The sequence below is a fragment of the Apteryx mantelli genome, chromosome 4 (assembly GCF_036417845.1).
Source record: "Apteryx mantelli isolate bAptMan1 chromosome 4, bAptMan1.hap1, whole genome shotgun sequence".
In the NCBI taxonomy this organism is placed as follows: domain Eukaryota; kingdom Metazoa; phylum Chordata; class Aves; order Apterygiformes; family Apterygidae; genus Apteryx; species Apteryx mantelli.
In genome coordinates, this window is record NC_089981.1 from 48656841 (window position 1) to 48669502 (window position 12662).

Sequence of the window (12662 nt, forward strand, 5' to 3'; positions counted from 1 at the left end):
AGAAGCTATTGAGAAACCCTTTCAATGCTAACACGTAATTATGTGAAACTGGAATGCGGGTTCCTTTGCTCCTTTCTTGATTTCTGCAGCTGGGTATGCCCGCACTGCAGTCTGCAGGGTAGTGGAGGGATACCACACCTGCCCTTAAAACGTTAGGGCTTGGCAATAGTATGGCTGGCCTGAGAAGGTGGAAAACTACCCGTCAGGAACTTCAGTACTGTATCTAGGGCACTTCTTATGCTTGGGTAGCTGATTTAAAGCTGTACTGGATATTTGTATGCTATGGTAACATTTGCAGTATTAGACATACCCTTTGACTATTTATGTAGGCCAGTATAAATCAATGCTAGTTTTTAGGCGCTGCTGTCTTTAAAAATGTCTGCCCTTATGGTAACGTGTGACAACTCCAACACTCAATTGAAGCAGCTGATTACTCTCACTGTAGACCTCAGCCATGTGTTTTATGGGAGGAGGAAGGGAAGGCTGTGTTTGTACAGAACATATTTGGGGTGGGAGCCCCTCTGGGGATGGGTGGGGGAGGTGTCCAGGAGGGTATAGCTGCGACCAGGATGGAGTGCAGCTGCTTATCCTCAAGCCTTTTCCCTCGTGAGCCATTTTCTCTGCATCTTCTCCTCTTCCTCCAGCAGTTCCCAAGTAACTTGCACATACCCTGGACACGTTCCCTTTTCACACTGTAGTTTGAGAACTGCTGTATAAGCAGTCTTTGAACAGAGAGAAAGGAGGATTTTAAAAAACAGTGCCCTATACCACAGTGAAAAGTCTCATGCGTTGGTATAGGATTCTCTTTCTAGCATTTACCCATGACCAGAAGACGTTGCATTCCTTCATGGATTGTAGAGCGAGGTCTGGGTAAAATCATTCACAGAAAGTCTGTTTGTTTAAGTCATAAAATTATAGTGCTTTTAGTTTAAAAACTTGATGTTAGGGCATGCAACTTGCCCTGTGACACTTTTTGAGAGTTGACAGTAGTCCATTGGGCCCACAAGTTTGGGAGCTACTTGTGCAGGACTCAGCAAAAGGCACACTGACTCTGCTGCAGAAAATTTATCCTCCGCTTTCCAGCTGCCTCTGAAGCCCGGGAATGGAGAGACTGGCAAGGAAATTCCTATTTGAAAGGATCTTTCCTGGTATCTTTATTAACTCACAAATGAATCCTCCACCCTCTATGAACCTCATAGACATGTCAGCTAAAAAAGTCACTAAAAAAGTGACTTTACCTGAAAGCTGCCCTTCACCTCGTTCTGCTTTGCTTTGTTTCCAAGCTGTGACTTGAAGGCCTCGTGTCCCGCTGGTTATTCCCATGCCCTAACGAGTTCCTGAGCTTGTCCTCCATGCTCTGGCAAATCAGAGCGTCAAAAAAATGTCTGGGTAGTCCCGAGTGGCAGAGTTGCACTGTACGTGCAGCTGTGTGGGTGCCTGCTGTCACAGTCTGCCCTGCAGCGGGAGTTTTCCTCCTTGCTGGTCCCCTGTACAGTGTAGTCCTCAAGCAGCACTCCTGCAATGCGGCAGGTAATGAGGCTTGGGGGTGCAATGAGGAGGAGGAGGATTGAGTTTGAGTTCCTAAGAACAGAGATGGTGGGCCGCAAGCAAGCCCAAGGCTGGGAGGTGGTTGTCTGAGTGTTAGGGAAAGTTTCTCTGTTCCTGTGATTTCCAGAAATGTGTCAGGCTAATGTAATGGAATATTCTGAGAAAAGATAGCATAGAAGTTTAGGTTAACATTTCAAAAGCTTTTCAAATTACAAAAAAACCCTACTTTCTTCAAATCATTGTGATACCTTACTTCAAATATATTTGATGCAACAGTATAATGATGCAAGGTATTTGCATCATTATATTCTTACAGTTTATTTTTGTTTCCAATTTTGACTTCTGCTTGGGATAACTTTTCTGTGCTGTTGGATAGTGTTAAAAAATTTTGTTTGGATTTAACTTTTTTGAAAGAAAAGTGTTTTCAAGAAGGGGACATTTGCTTCTAAAGGTGGCTGTGAGGATTTTTTTTTTTTTTTTTTTGATTCATTTCTCTAGCTGACTTAAACTTTGCTCAGTAACTCAAATGTGTGTTGGATGAATTAGCTCCCTGTTAATGGAATATTATCATCATCTTTATTAACTGCCTTATTAGATGTAAATGGAAATAACTTCTTTAGAAATCTGTGTGTATTTCACATCAGTGCAAGAAATACATTGCGGTGTAAATTGTCTGGAAAATGGGTGTAGTATAATTTGTTTGTATAGGTATTCAACATAGGTACCATATGATATAATTTTCAAATACAAAACAAAATATTGGTTCCTTTGGAGAAAATGACAAAATCATCATTGTTTTCAAAGGGACTAGAATGTGTCTGTGAAGAGAAAAGGTTTAAATATAGGGAAAAACCAAGTAACAGGTGAGAGTCAAAAAACACCTTCTAGCTTGTCTGTGACCGTTAGGGGCTTTTTACGTTATAATAAAGTTTAGACGAAGGCAGGCCGGGGAATAGAACACAGGTTAGTGAAGAGTCTTTCTTTTACCCTCACCTTATTTCCTCATCCTTCTCAATCCTACATTGTAATATATATTCCCTGCTACCTTGGTGCTCTCATCCTCTTACAGCTAGGCAAATGGCAGGCTACTTTTACCTACTGTGATAGCTGGGGGAGCGTTGTTCCTCTGCGTGCCTCTGCTGCACCAGGGTTCCTTCCTCAGGTGGTGGCAGCTGAACTCTGTCCCCAAAACAGCGAGTTTGGGGTTTGGTACTTGATGCTGGGAAAGAGATTTCTCAGGCCTCTAAGAGTTTCTGTCTGAAGATCTATACAAACTGCATTGGTTATGCATTGTTCATGATTTCAAGCTTTTTTCACGGAAAAGCTGGGATTTTTAAAACAAAAGTTGAAATTCTAACTCTGTGTTCTGTTTTGGGGAGATCTTCCTCCCAAACAAATATGTTTTACTATTTTTGTATCCTGTTTTGTATCCTGTCTACTGTTAAGGTTATCTTGAAATATTTTATTTTCTCTCTTTCTCTCAAATTAGTTAAAATTTTCTTTTGCTTAGTCCGTTATTTGAAGTTTCATGTAAACTGTATTATTGAGGTGGCTGCTCTTTTCTCTTAATATCTGTGCTTGGCACTAGCAGGTGGTTTTCATAAGCCACATCTGTGTTTTTATAAGGGCACTGCATCAGCAATCTTTCCCAGATGTATTCTTGTTGCAGTTGTGCTGAGAGGGGAGCACACGGAGCAAGACTTCTAACTTTTTAAAATGGGCAGACTTCTCTGCTTGTCCTGAATGGCCAAATGCTTTGAGGGCCACCATAGCCCAGTCCATGGAAGACAATGTCTCTGCTGACGTTATGTGACAGTACTCTGCCTGTACTCATTTAAGCCGGGAGCATGAGGTGCTAGCTACTAGCAGCTAACTTTCTAAATTAAGAGGCTGACAGTGCCTCTTCTTTCACTTCCCTTGTTGTCTGTGCAAGAGCAGCTACAATGTCCTTAAAAAACAACACCCCATCCCCAACAACAACAAACCTTTTGGAAGCCTTCTAATTGAAATTTTCCATTTTCATAAGATACTTTTCCTCCCCAGTCCTGGAAGTACTTTATAAGCATCAGAAATTAATCATTTTGGAGCAAGGACTGCATTTTTGCATAAAGCAAAGAAAAATGGGGCACAAGGCAATTTAATGACCTGGCTATAGCAATGTCTGTGGTGGGCAGTTTCATTCTCTTAGGACCACATACTCTATCTGAGGGAAGTTGTATTAATGTAAGATGACATGACTGCATGTATAGAGATCATTGCACACCTCCCCTGGGGAACTATGCAGAGGGCTGAAAGCTAGTCTTGTGGGACCTTTTTGCAGTAAGTTGTGAGATGCCAACACTGTGTTAAGGGAACTATGGGAATTTGGAGTAGGGTTTTCCCAATTTCCTATTTTTAAATCCTATTCTATGCTATCTTTGAAAAGCAGGACACACAATTGCTACTTTTTAAACTTTCTTGCCATCTTTATATTAGTAGCATTGATTTTCAACAAAGTAATGTCATTTTGCACTTCTGTATTTGTAGAATATTTAAGGGTTTAGTACAGGAGCTGGTTTTGATGTAATGAAAGGGATAACTGAGGAAGAGGGATGAGACCGTGCATTGCAGCATTCAGTGTCTCAGTCACTAATGTAACCACCATCACATGCAGAAGTTCTGTCCTGGGGAATGCAAACTGGCCAGTGAAGCCAAATTGTGGTTTGCAACAGTTGGGAATGGGTGCAGAATTTCTTTGATGCAAAAGACTGAATTACACTGTCTTGCTCCCTAGGCTCTCCAGTGCAGAAACACCTAAATGAGAACTGTTCTGGCTGTTGCAAAATGGCAGTAACAGAGATCCATAAACTTGTAACTTTGGATTGTATTTACTTAGCTGAGAGTTAGAAAATCAAGGCTGGAAGAGTATCTCCTTTGGATGAAACTGGACTGGACTTTGACTTTGTTTCACATCCCCCTTATTTCATGCAAAGGGTTTTCTTAAGTGCTGACTGTATGACAGATAAGAGGACTTTCTCCTCTCCTCTGCCCTCCTCCCCTCAGGCTCTCAGTATGAAAGAAAAAAGGAGCATTATTCCAAGGCTGTTCAAAGCACTGATGGATCATTAGGGATGTTTCTGACTTGGACTGCTCAAGAATGATGCCTGACACTCTTGTTCTAGCAATATAAGACTTTAAAGACGGTGCAGAAAAGCATATTCTTCTTGAACTGTGACATTCACATGGGCAGCATTGCAGAACTCATTGTGATTTTCAAGGAGGCTATGCTGTGCTTCCTTTCCTAGTTTATGAAGGTATAATCAAAAGCTTGGGCAAGATCAAGAAAAATTTAACCATTTTAGCAGGCATTATATCTTGAAATAGCACTGATGATGGCTCATGCTTATCTCTGCACCAAATATTCCTGTTTTTGTTGCTGTATAATATTTGCAAAGAAGAACAGGGAGAAACCTCACTAGGATGATGGAAAGATGATTTCGACTGTCAGATTATGTCAGCTGTTATCAGAGCCAATGAAAGCTTTATACAGCTGAGGGTAGCCTTGAAAAGATAACTTAAGACGTATGTCTAGTGTAGCAGTGTGCTGTCTTGGTGAACTTTGTGTACTTGGCTTCAATATAGATTTTCGAATTACTTATAAACATCTGTTTTGAATTTGGTAGGAGGAATGTTGACTGGGCTGTACACTACTTTTTTGAAACATGCAGTAAAATAATTATAACTTTAAAAGAAATATCCAAAATTGTTTGGGTAGTATTAAATAATGAAAAATTTTGAAAACAAACTTTAGGCAAATTTACTTGATTATTGATACTTGTTTAAAAAAATAGTGCATTAGCTGAAGTCAGGGTATTCCTACTGTTAGCATCTCTTAACTTCCACAGGTTACAGCAGTAGTGATAAGGATGCAGATTGTGCTGGTGCCATGGAGAGATGTGGCTCGGAAAGCTGTGGTTGTAGGTGCCTTGTCACTGGAGTGCAGCAGCTCTTATGGCTGAAGTCTTTGTGGTTTCTTTCTACAATTTCTGCAACATTTTTGTTGCTGATGGAGCAGCATAGTCTCTTAGTGTTCTTCTCATTGCACCTCTTGGTCTTTAGACAGATGTGTCCTCAATCCATTTTGTCTTAAGCAGTGTTCTCTAAAGACTAACGTAACTTAGAAAATATGCCTTGCATTGCTTTTTTCTCTGTTTCCATGGTCAAGGTCAGCGTTCAAGCAGGTGCAGAGATGGCAACTTCTCAGAGATATCCTTGCCAAGGCCACCAATAAACAGAGGGCAGAGGAACTGTAAGACATACTGTTAATGGAAAGGAAAAGATAAATCTGAATATTCCCTGAAGTTTTTCCCATAAAGATCTCGTAAAAATATGCAAAAGCTTTGCTTAGATTTGCCTCAGGATCATCCTGCAGCTGCTGGCAGGGTGAGTGCATGGAGGTCCCATTAGGAGGCACAAAGCATCCCAGGTACAAGTGGAGCTAGTCCAATAAATGTTGCTAAGCTTCCTTACAGGCTATTATGGTTATCAGTCGTGCCCTGGGAAGTGACAGAGTCCCAGAGACAGCAGCGATTGCTGCCTGCATCCTGCCAGGCTCTCTGCAAGGGTGCTTCTGGTTGTCTTTGTAAGAAGGGTATGAAAATGCCTTCCACCACAGTGGGCCAAATGGCTGCTATTTCTAGAAATGTCTAGAAAAAGATTAAAGTGAATTGTTCAAAAAAATGTGACAAACTGGACTTCCCAGACCTGCCAAAATCCCTGCAAGAAGGAAAGGATCAATATTGTTGCCTCGCTCACTGCTTTTGAGCACACATTACCACCTCTGTCTTGGTACAGGTTTGAGACTGGTTTTGGAGTTAACTAGGGTGATGGGAATTGATGGGGAAACATAATAACTTGCAGTGATTACATTGCAGGGTTATTTTAAAAATTTGTATGAATAGACACTCATTAAATTCTTTCAAGAATTATTTAAGTTTGCTCATGTACTTGAGTAGTAAATATTGGCTTTAGTGTACTTAATTATTTTGGTGAATATCTGGTGGTGTGTATTTGTAGAACCTGTTTTGCTTTATTACATGACAACTGCTAATGACTCCAATATTTTTGTTTTACTACATGTCTTGTTTTTAAAATAAACAGGCAACTTTTAAAAGTCAGCTCTTTTGTTCTTAAGTGCATGACTTATTTGAGAGGGTGGAGGAGAAGTGGGGCAAATTTTATGAAGTCTTAAGTAGACAACTGCCCTTCTTCCCACCCACTGCTTCCCCAGCTTTGTATTCCTACTTGCACTTCTGTACTCTGTGTCTGGACTCATCTGGGTAAGATCAAGCAAGATGTGGAAACGCTCCTCTGCAGGGTCTTGATCTCTTCTGGTTCTTTTCCACTGGCTTGTTCTTCCCGGTCTTGCAGGGTGTCTGTTGTCCTTCTGGGGCTGCAGTACAGAAATGATTTGTCATAGAAACAGCAAATGTTATGGGGAGATTTTCTTTTGGACTCCCCCTCTTTTTGGTTGGACTGCCACAGCTGCTTGACTTATGTCTGTTCTCTTTCGTCACTCCCTGTTCCAGCCCTGCTGCTGCATTCTGTATTTGAGTTACTGTTCTGTCCCTGGGTTTGCATTTCCCCAAAACTTTCAGTATCTGAGAAGATCCAGGTCTTTCTTGGGCCATGCAGTATCAGATGGTCTTTCTGCAACTCTATCTTTGTACAGGTAACTTTTTCTCATGCAAACTAATTTAGCAGAAGAGAGGCATTTTCCAAACATACCATGAAGTTTTAGAAATGGTGGAAAAAAGGGAGGATGGAGAAACTAAATGTTAAGGTCACTGAGAGCTCTGAGCAGCAGAATTCAAATCTGTTACAAGAGAGGTGTACTTTAGGGTTGATCTTATTTGTATGAGAAATACAGCTTTCGTACCTGTGGAGTAATGCACCCATTCTTAAGGAATAAGGATTGTTTTATCAGTCAAATGCAAATTGTGGTATGCACATGTGTAAAGATGTACTGACAAAAAAATTATGCTAAAAGAACTGTTGTGGTGTTTGTAATCTAGATGTCCTGACCTTAAATCCAGAACAGCTGTGAATGTGCTTTGCCTCCTGTGCTTTAGTTGTTAAAACTGTGCTTCCTTTCCCCAAATTATCTGGTTTGTACCTAAATGAGGCGTGAAATAAACACATATTTACAGGAGGTTGAATGTATGGTTCGTACAGCAGGGGACAACTAAGAGTTTGATTTCATCGTATGCTCAGTGCTTTATCTGTAAGCTGCTGCAGAAAGGAAGGTGTGTCTGTTCCCACCACTGTATGTTCCTGCCCCTTCTCTTCCTCTGGCTTTAGTAACTGTGGGACCACTGTGTTCAGTGCTCTGAAACAGCTCACTTACCCTATCGCACACTGATTATTTATTTTAGTGGGTTTGTTTTCTGATCACAGCTGATCTGAGTCACTGCATGTGTGCAGGATTTCTAGATCCAGTGCTAGAGGGGAAGTGGGGGGTGGAAGAGGAGAAGGAGGAGAGAAAATGTCCCTTGCAGCAACAGCCTGCAGTTAAAATAAATTAAGCGTACTGTGAATCTACACCCAGAGCAAGTGGAGACTTTAGTTCTATCCCTGCTTTTTGATGACTTTCTTGTTGTGTGAGACTTGAACAAAGCTGCTTGACTCTGCTGCACTGAGCTTTTCGCTTTTTTTGTGAGGAGTCATCATTACCCTGTGGTAGAAGGCAGTGGGGTAATTTTATTTTGTGTTGTTTGTATTGTACTGTTTTTATATTTTAAATTTATCATAGTGAAGGTTTTATGTTTGGAACTTCTTTTATCTTGAATCTTCAGTAGTGCTTTTCATCTGGGAGAACATTAAGTGGCTAAAACCCACACCATAAAGTCATTTGTTCATAGGCCTGTGTATAGCACATGTGGACTGAGGGCAGTGGGTTTCATTTAATTATGATAGGTGGGGCTGGGTAGCACTGCTTGTTATTGAGGTTGCCTTGCATTTGCAATTAGAATACCCTGGCATTTAAAGCTACTTGAAGTTTTACCAGATTTTAACCATTTGGGTAAAAGTCTTCCATGCATGAATGCTTGCCTCAGGCTAGATATTCTTATTTAATTATGTTTAAACTTCATCTAAAAAAGTTCAGCTGCTTCAAAAATGAGGTTAAGGAAAAATTATGCTTTAAAGTATTTAAAAGCAACTTATGGTGACCTGTTCTTTGAACTCCCCCATTGATGTGAAATATGAAATCAGATGTGTACTTTTTTTTTGATGACCCCGTCTGCGTCCACCCATTTTCGTTCAAGTTCTAAATAAGAAAAGGTTGCATTTAACACATGCTCAGTAAAGACTTGCAAGAGCATAGCAGATAAAAGTTTCAAGGGATCCATTCTCATTGAGCTTCTTGCCTTCTCTAGGGCTGACCAGCTTGTGCTTGCACCGTCCCTGTAAATCGGAGAACTCCCCAGTTGAGTACTGCCATAGTGGAGCAAGCTCCATGTTATCCCAGTCTGGGTTGGAGCCCAGGTGTTGGAAGTGAGAGCAAGGTCTTCTGTCCTGTTTGCTCTCAGTGATGACGTGCTTATAGAGCCCAGCTGGGGTACAGGAGGAAACCAGTTCAGTGCTGGAGTGCACAAGAGAACGTGGGACAGAGATGGGAAAGAGCTGACAGGAGAGCAGGATCACGGACCGCTGGAGTAGAGGGATCAGCCTAATGAGCAGCTGTAATGCAGGGGGAGAAGGGAGCTGAGAGCAGGTGAGGACACTGAAACTGAGATTGGGCCCATGGACTTGGTGCTAGAGGGAGAAGTTAGCAGGAACCCGTAAGTAATGATGTGCATATGGGGAAGGGGGGATAGGAACTTGCTGAACTGTAACTGGGATGATAACACCGCAGGGTTAACGGCAGGACTGAAAAGCAGGGAATTAGAAAGGAGGATACGGCACAGATTAGCTCTGGGGTTTGGAAAGAAAGATACAGCAGACTATGCTGGAGACATGGAAAGACAGGAGTAACAGACAACAGAGTGGGTGTCACTGAAGCAAGCTCCCTCCTAAAGGGGAACCCAGGATCCCTCCAGATTTGTCTGTCTTTTGCTGTTTATAAGTTCTTGTGAAATTGTCTGTCAAAACGTCCCATCTCCTTTTCGATCTGGTCCATATGGAGGCTGTCAGCTTTGTCCATTAGCTCAGATGGCAGCGGTTTCTGTGTGGACGTGAAAGTCCCCGGACTTGTTATTTGTGTTGAAACGCACTTGCTTTTCAAAAAATCTAGGAAATTGCACACATGCAGATTAAATGCATCTACTGCAAGTTTCTACCTTAGATACCCCAAGCCTCCCTCATCAGGCTTCGTTGCTCAGGGAGCCTAATTTAGGGGCCTGCATGTTAGGTACCTAGGTGTATCTGATGCAAATCCTGTCTATTCTGAGCGCTCCTCTTTTTCTTGGGGACTAATTCAGGATTCTGGTGTCTGAACTGTCAAAGTGCTGCAAGCTCACGGCTTAACCGAAATCTGTGGGAGCTGTGCTTGAGCTGTATGTGTACTTTATATGTGAAGTGCCACATAAAAGTATGTATTACAGAAAGTACCAAGTTCTGTGCCTCTCAAACTAGGCACCCAAAATTAGTAAAATGAAGCACAGAGACATCAAGGTGAAACATTATTTTCTGTGTGTAAAATGGGCAGAGCCTACACTCAGAAATGTGTTTAAAATGCCTTTAGGTTTGTGAAGCTTTCAAACACCAATCAGTTCCAGGGGAAATTCAGTGAAGAAATTAATAGCATCCTAAGGGTTTGTTCTGAATGCTGGGTAAGTAACCAACCAACCAACCACACCAAAACATGCGGGTGAACAAGGAGAACTGAAGAGAAGGACCCCAAAGACATGCCACGGTGTCTGAAAGTTACATGCAAAGAAATTCACAGTGGTTGTCTAAGGTTTTTTTTTGTTTGTTTTTAGTTCTTATTTTTGGTTTTTTAGGTGTTTGCCAGCGCTGCTTGAATTCACTAAACAAACTTATTCTTACAGATCTTAAAAAAGAAGGGACACCTACTAACCCGACAGTAGTGACTTGCACAGGGCTGGCAGACGAGCAGTCCTGAACCCTCCTGCTCTTGTCTCCTGATGCTGCCTGTTATTAAAGGGTTTCTAGGTGGTGGCTGAATAGATTCAGAGTGATGTAACTGGCAATGGCATTTCAATACACATGTTCAGGGTATGGTTTTACTTTTACGAATTCGATAATACATGACATTGTAAGGAAGAGATTTAAAGCCCTTGTTTGGGGTTGTAAAGAAAATATATTTTTAAATTACAAGAACACCTGTACTTCCGCAGAGCTGTTGAAAGCTGAAAACTTTAGTTTTTGAAATGTCATTTGCTAGTGTCAATTGTCAATGAAAGAGTGTAACTGATGGGGGAGTAAAGAGTTTTGTACAAATGTAAGGAAATCTGTTAAAAGACAGTTGTTGTATGATGAATGAATGGTGGCAAATCAGATCTGAATTTTATAACTCTTGTTTTATCCAGTTCATAACTGGCGTAATGATACCCAGCCATCTCATTAACAAGTGATGTATATACAGCTAGTCTCAGCTGACCTCATCTTTCCCTTCAGCTTAATTTTAGACAAAGTATGACACAACTGTACTAAGGAGGAAGTTCATTTTATTTCTAAATCAATTTTTTTCCATCTTTGCAAAGGCATTAGGCCTCATCAAAATAAAAGGTTCTGGTAAAGTTGCAGCTTATAAGGTTTTTCAGAGCTGTTTCGTTATCAGAGTGCAAAGTAAACTGTGGATGAAATTTCTCAGGATTAGCGCGGTCCTTTTCCTTTCTGCTGTCAGAGAAGTAGGTCACTGACCTCTTCTTCCTCATTTCTGTTCTGCTGTGTATAAAAATCCATATTAATTATGGATGGGGGGGAATGAATCAGCACATGAGGGGAGGCTGTGTTCTTTCTTGATCTGTAAATTGTGACCTTTAAAATAACTTGTAAATGACTGGAATTTTGCCAAACTGTATTTACTTTTTTTATTTTTCTACTACTCTCCAAAACAACACACCTTTTGAACCATGACCAAGAATGCTTTTTTTTAATTTATTTTCATGTAAACCTATAAATAAGAGCGTTTTTATCTTCAAGTAGTTATCATGCTGTGGGCCCAGAAATAGTTTTTCGCTCTGGCCACATCCTTTTTTCATTCTTTTCTACTACTACTCATTTATGAAAGCAGAAGCTGGCTGCAGTAGATTCCAGTGATAGCTGTGTTCAATGGGAATTTTATACATATATCCGTATTAGTAGTCTGTATTAGTCCTTTGCACTTGTGGGACTATCTTGTCCATTTACATTTCAGGACTGTTTTGGTAATGAAAACTTTGAGTAAAGTAATATCACTTTGGATTATATGGTAAAAAGCTGACAGTGCTAACGGAGAATACTTTTGGCTCATAGGTCTATGATGTGGAAATATACTCCACAAAACATAGCTACTCTACATGTCTCACTGTACTTTTTAGTGACAATGCCTATTTACAGTTTTTGAAAAGTAAAATTTAATTCACTTTACACATTTCTATTCTTCCTTGTAAATATAATTTAAAACAACAACACTCTTAATTTGAAATAAAATCTTAACAAAATACTTAAGACAAGCACTTTGAAACTGTTTAATGACCACAGTGCTGTTATTTTTTTCTTATTGTAAAGATGCCCAGCTGCAGTTATGCAAATACCACTTGCTGTCATAGTGTTTTATAAACAAGAATGTCTTTGTTTGTGATTTGCGTTTTTTTAAAGTAAATGCAGATTTATGGAGGTTATGAATTTGAAATGCATCTTTCTGTGTCTTCATACTTTAAATGGATTTTTGAATGTGTTCTGTTTCTAGAGAGAGTGCAGAAGGAGGAAGAGTGATTGTAGAAGTTGATGACAAAGTGGCAAAAGTCAGAAATATAAAGGTATGGTGTTTTTGTTCTGTTTCTCACATAAGGATTCTGACATGACAATTTCTATATTTGCTTGGCCAATATTAAGGGAAAAATTGTAATTGGCACAGTTTTAGAGTTGAAGCAAAAGTGTTGTTTTTTTTTTTATAGACAGGGAATGTA

The 12662-nt window shown here is 40.4% G+C and overlaps 1 protein-coding gene across 1 annotated transcript in view; it reads left to right on the forward strand.

Annotated features, from left to right (window-relative positions):
* The window catches only part of STARD9 (StAR related lipid transfer domain containing 9), a 115312-nt gene that overhangs the window by 3527 nt on the left and 99123 nt on the right, over positions 1-12662 (forward strand). The window contains exon 2 of the mRNA XM_067296498.1: positions 12443-12512. Coding sequence (XP_067152599.1) covers positions 12443-12512 — 70 coding nt within the window. The remainder of the gene's footprint in view (positions 1-12442; positions 12513-12662) is intronic.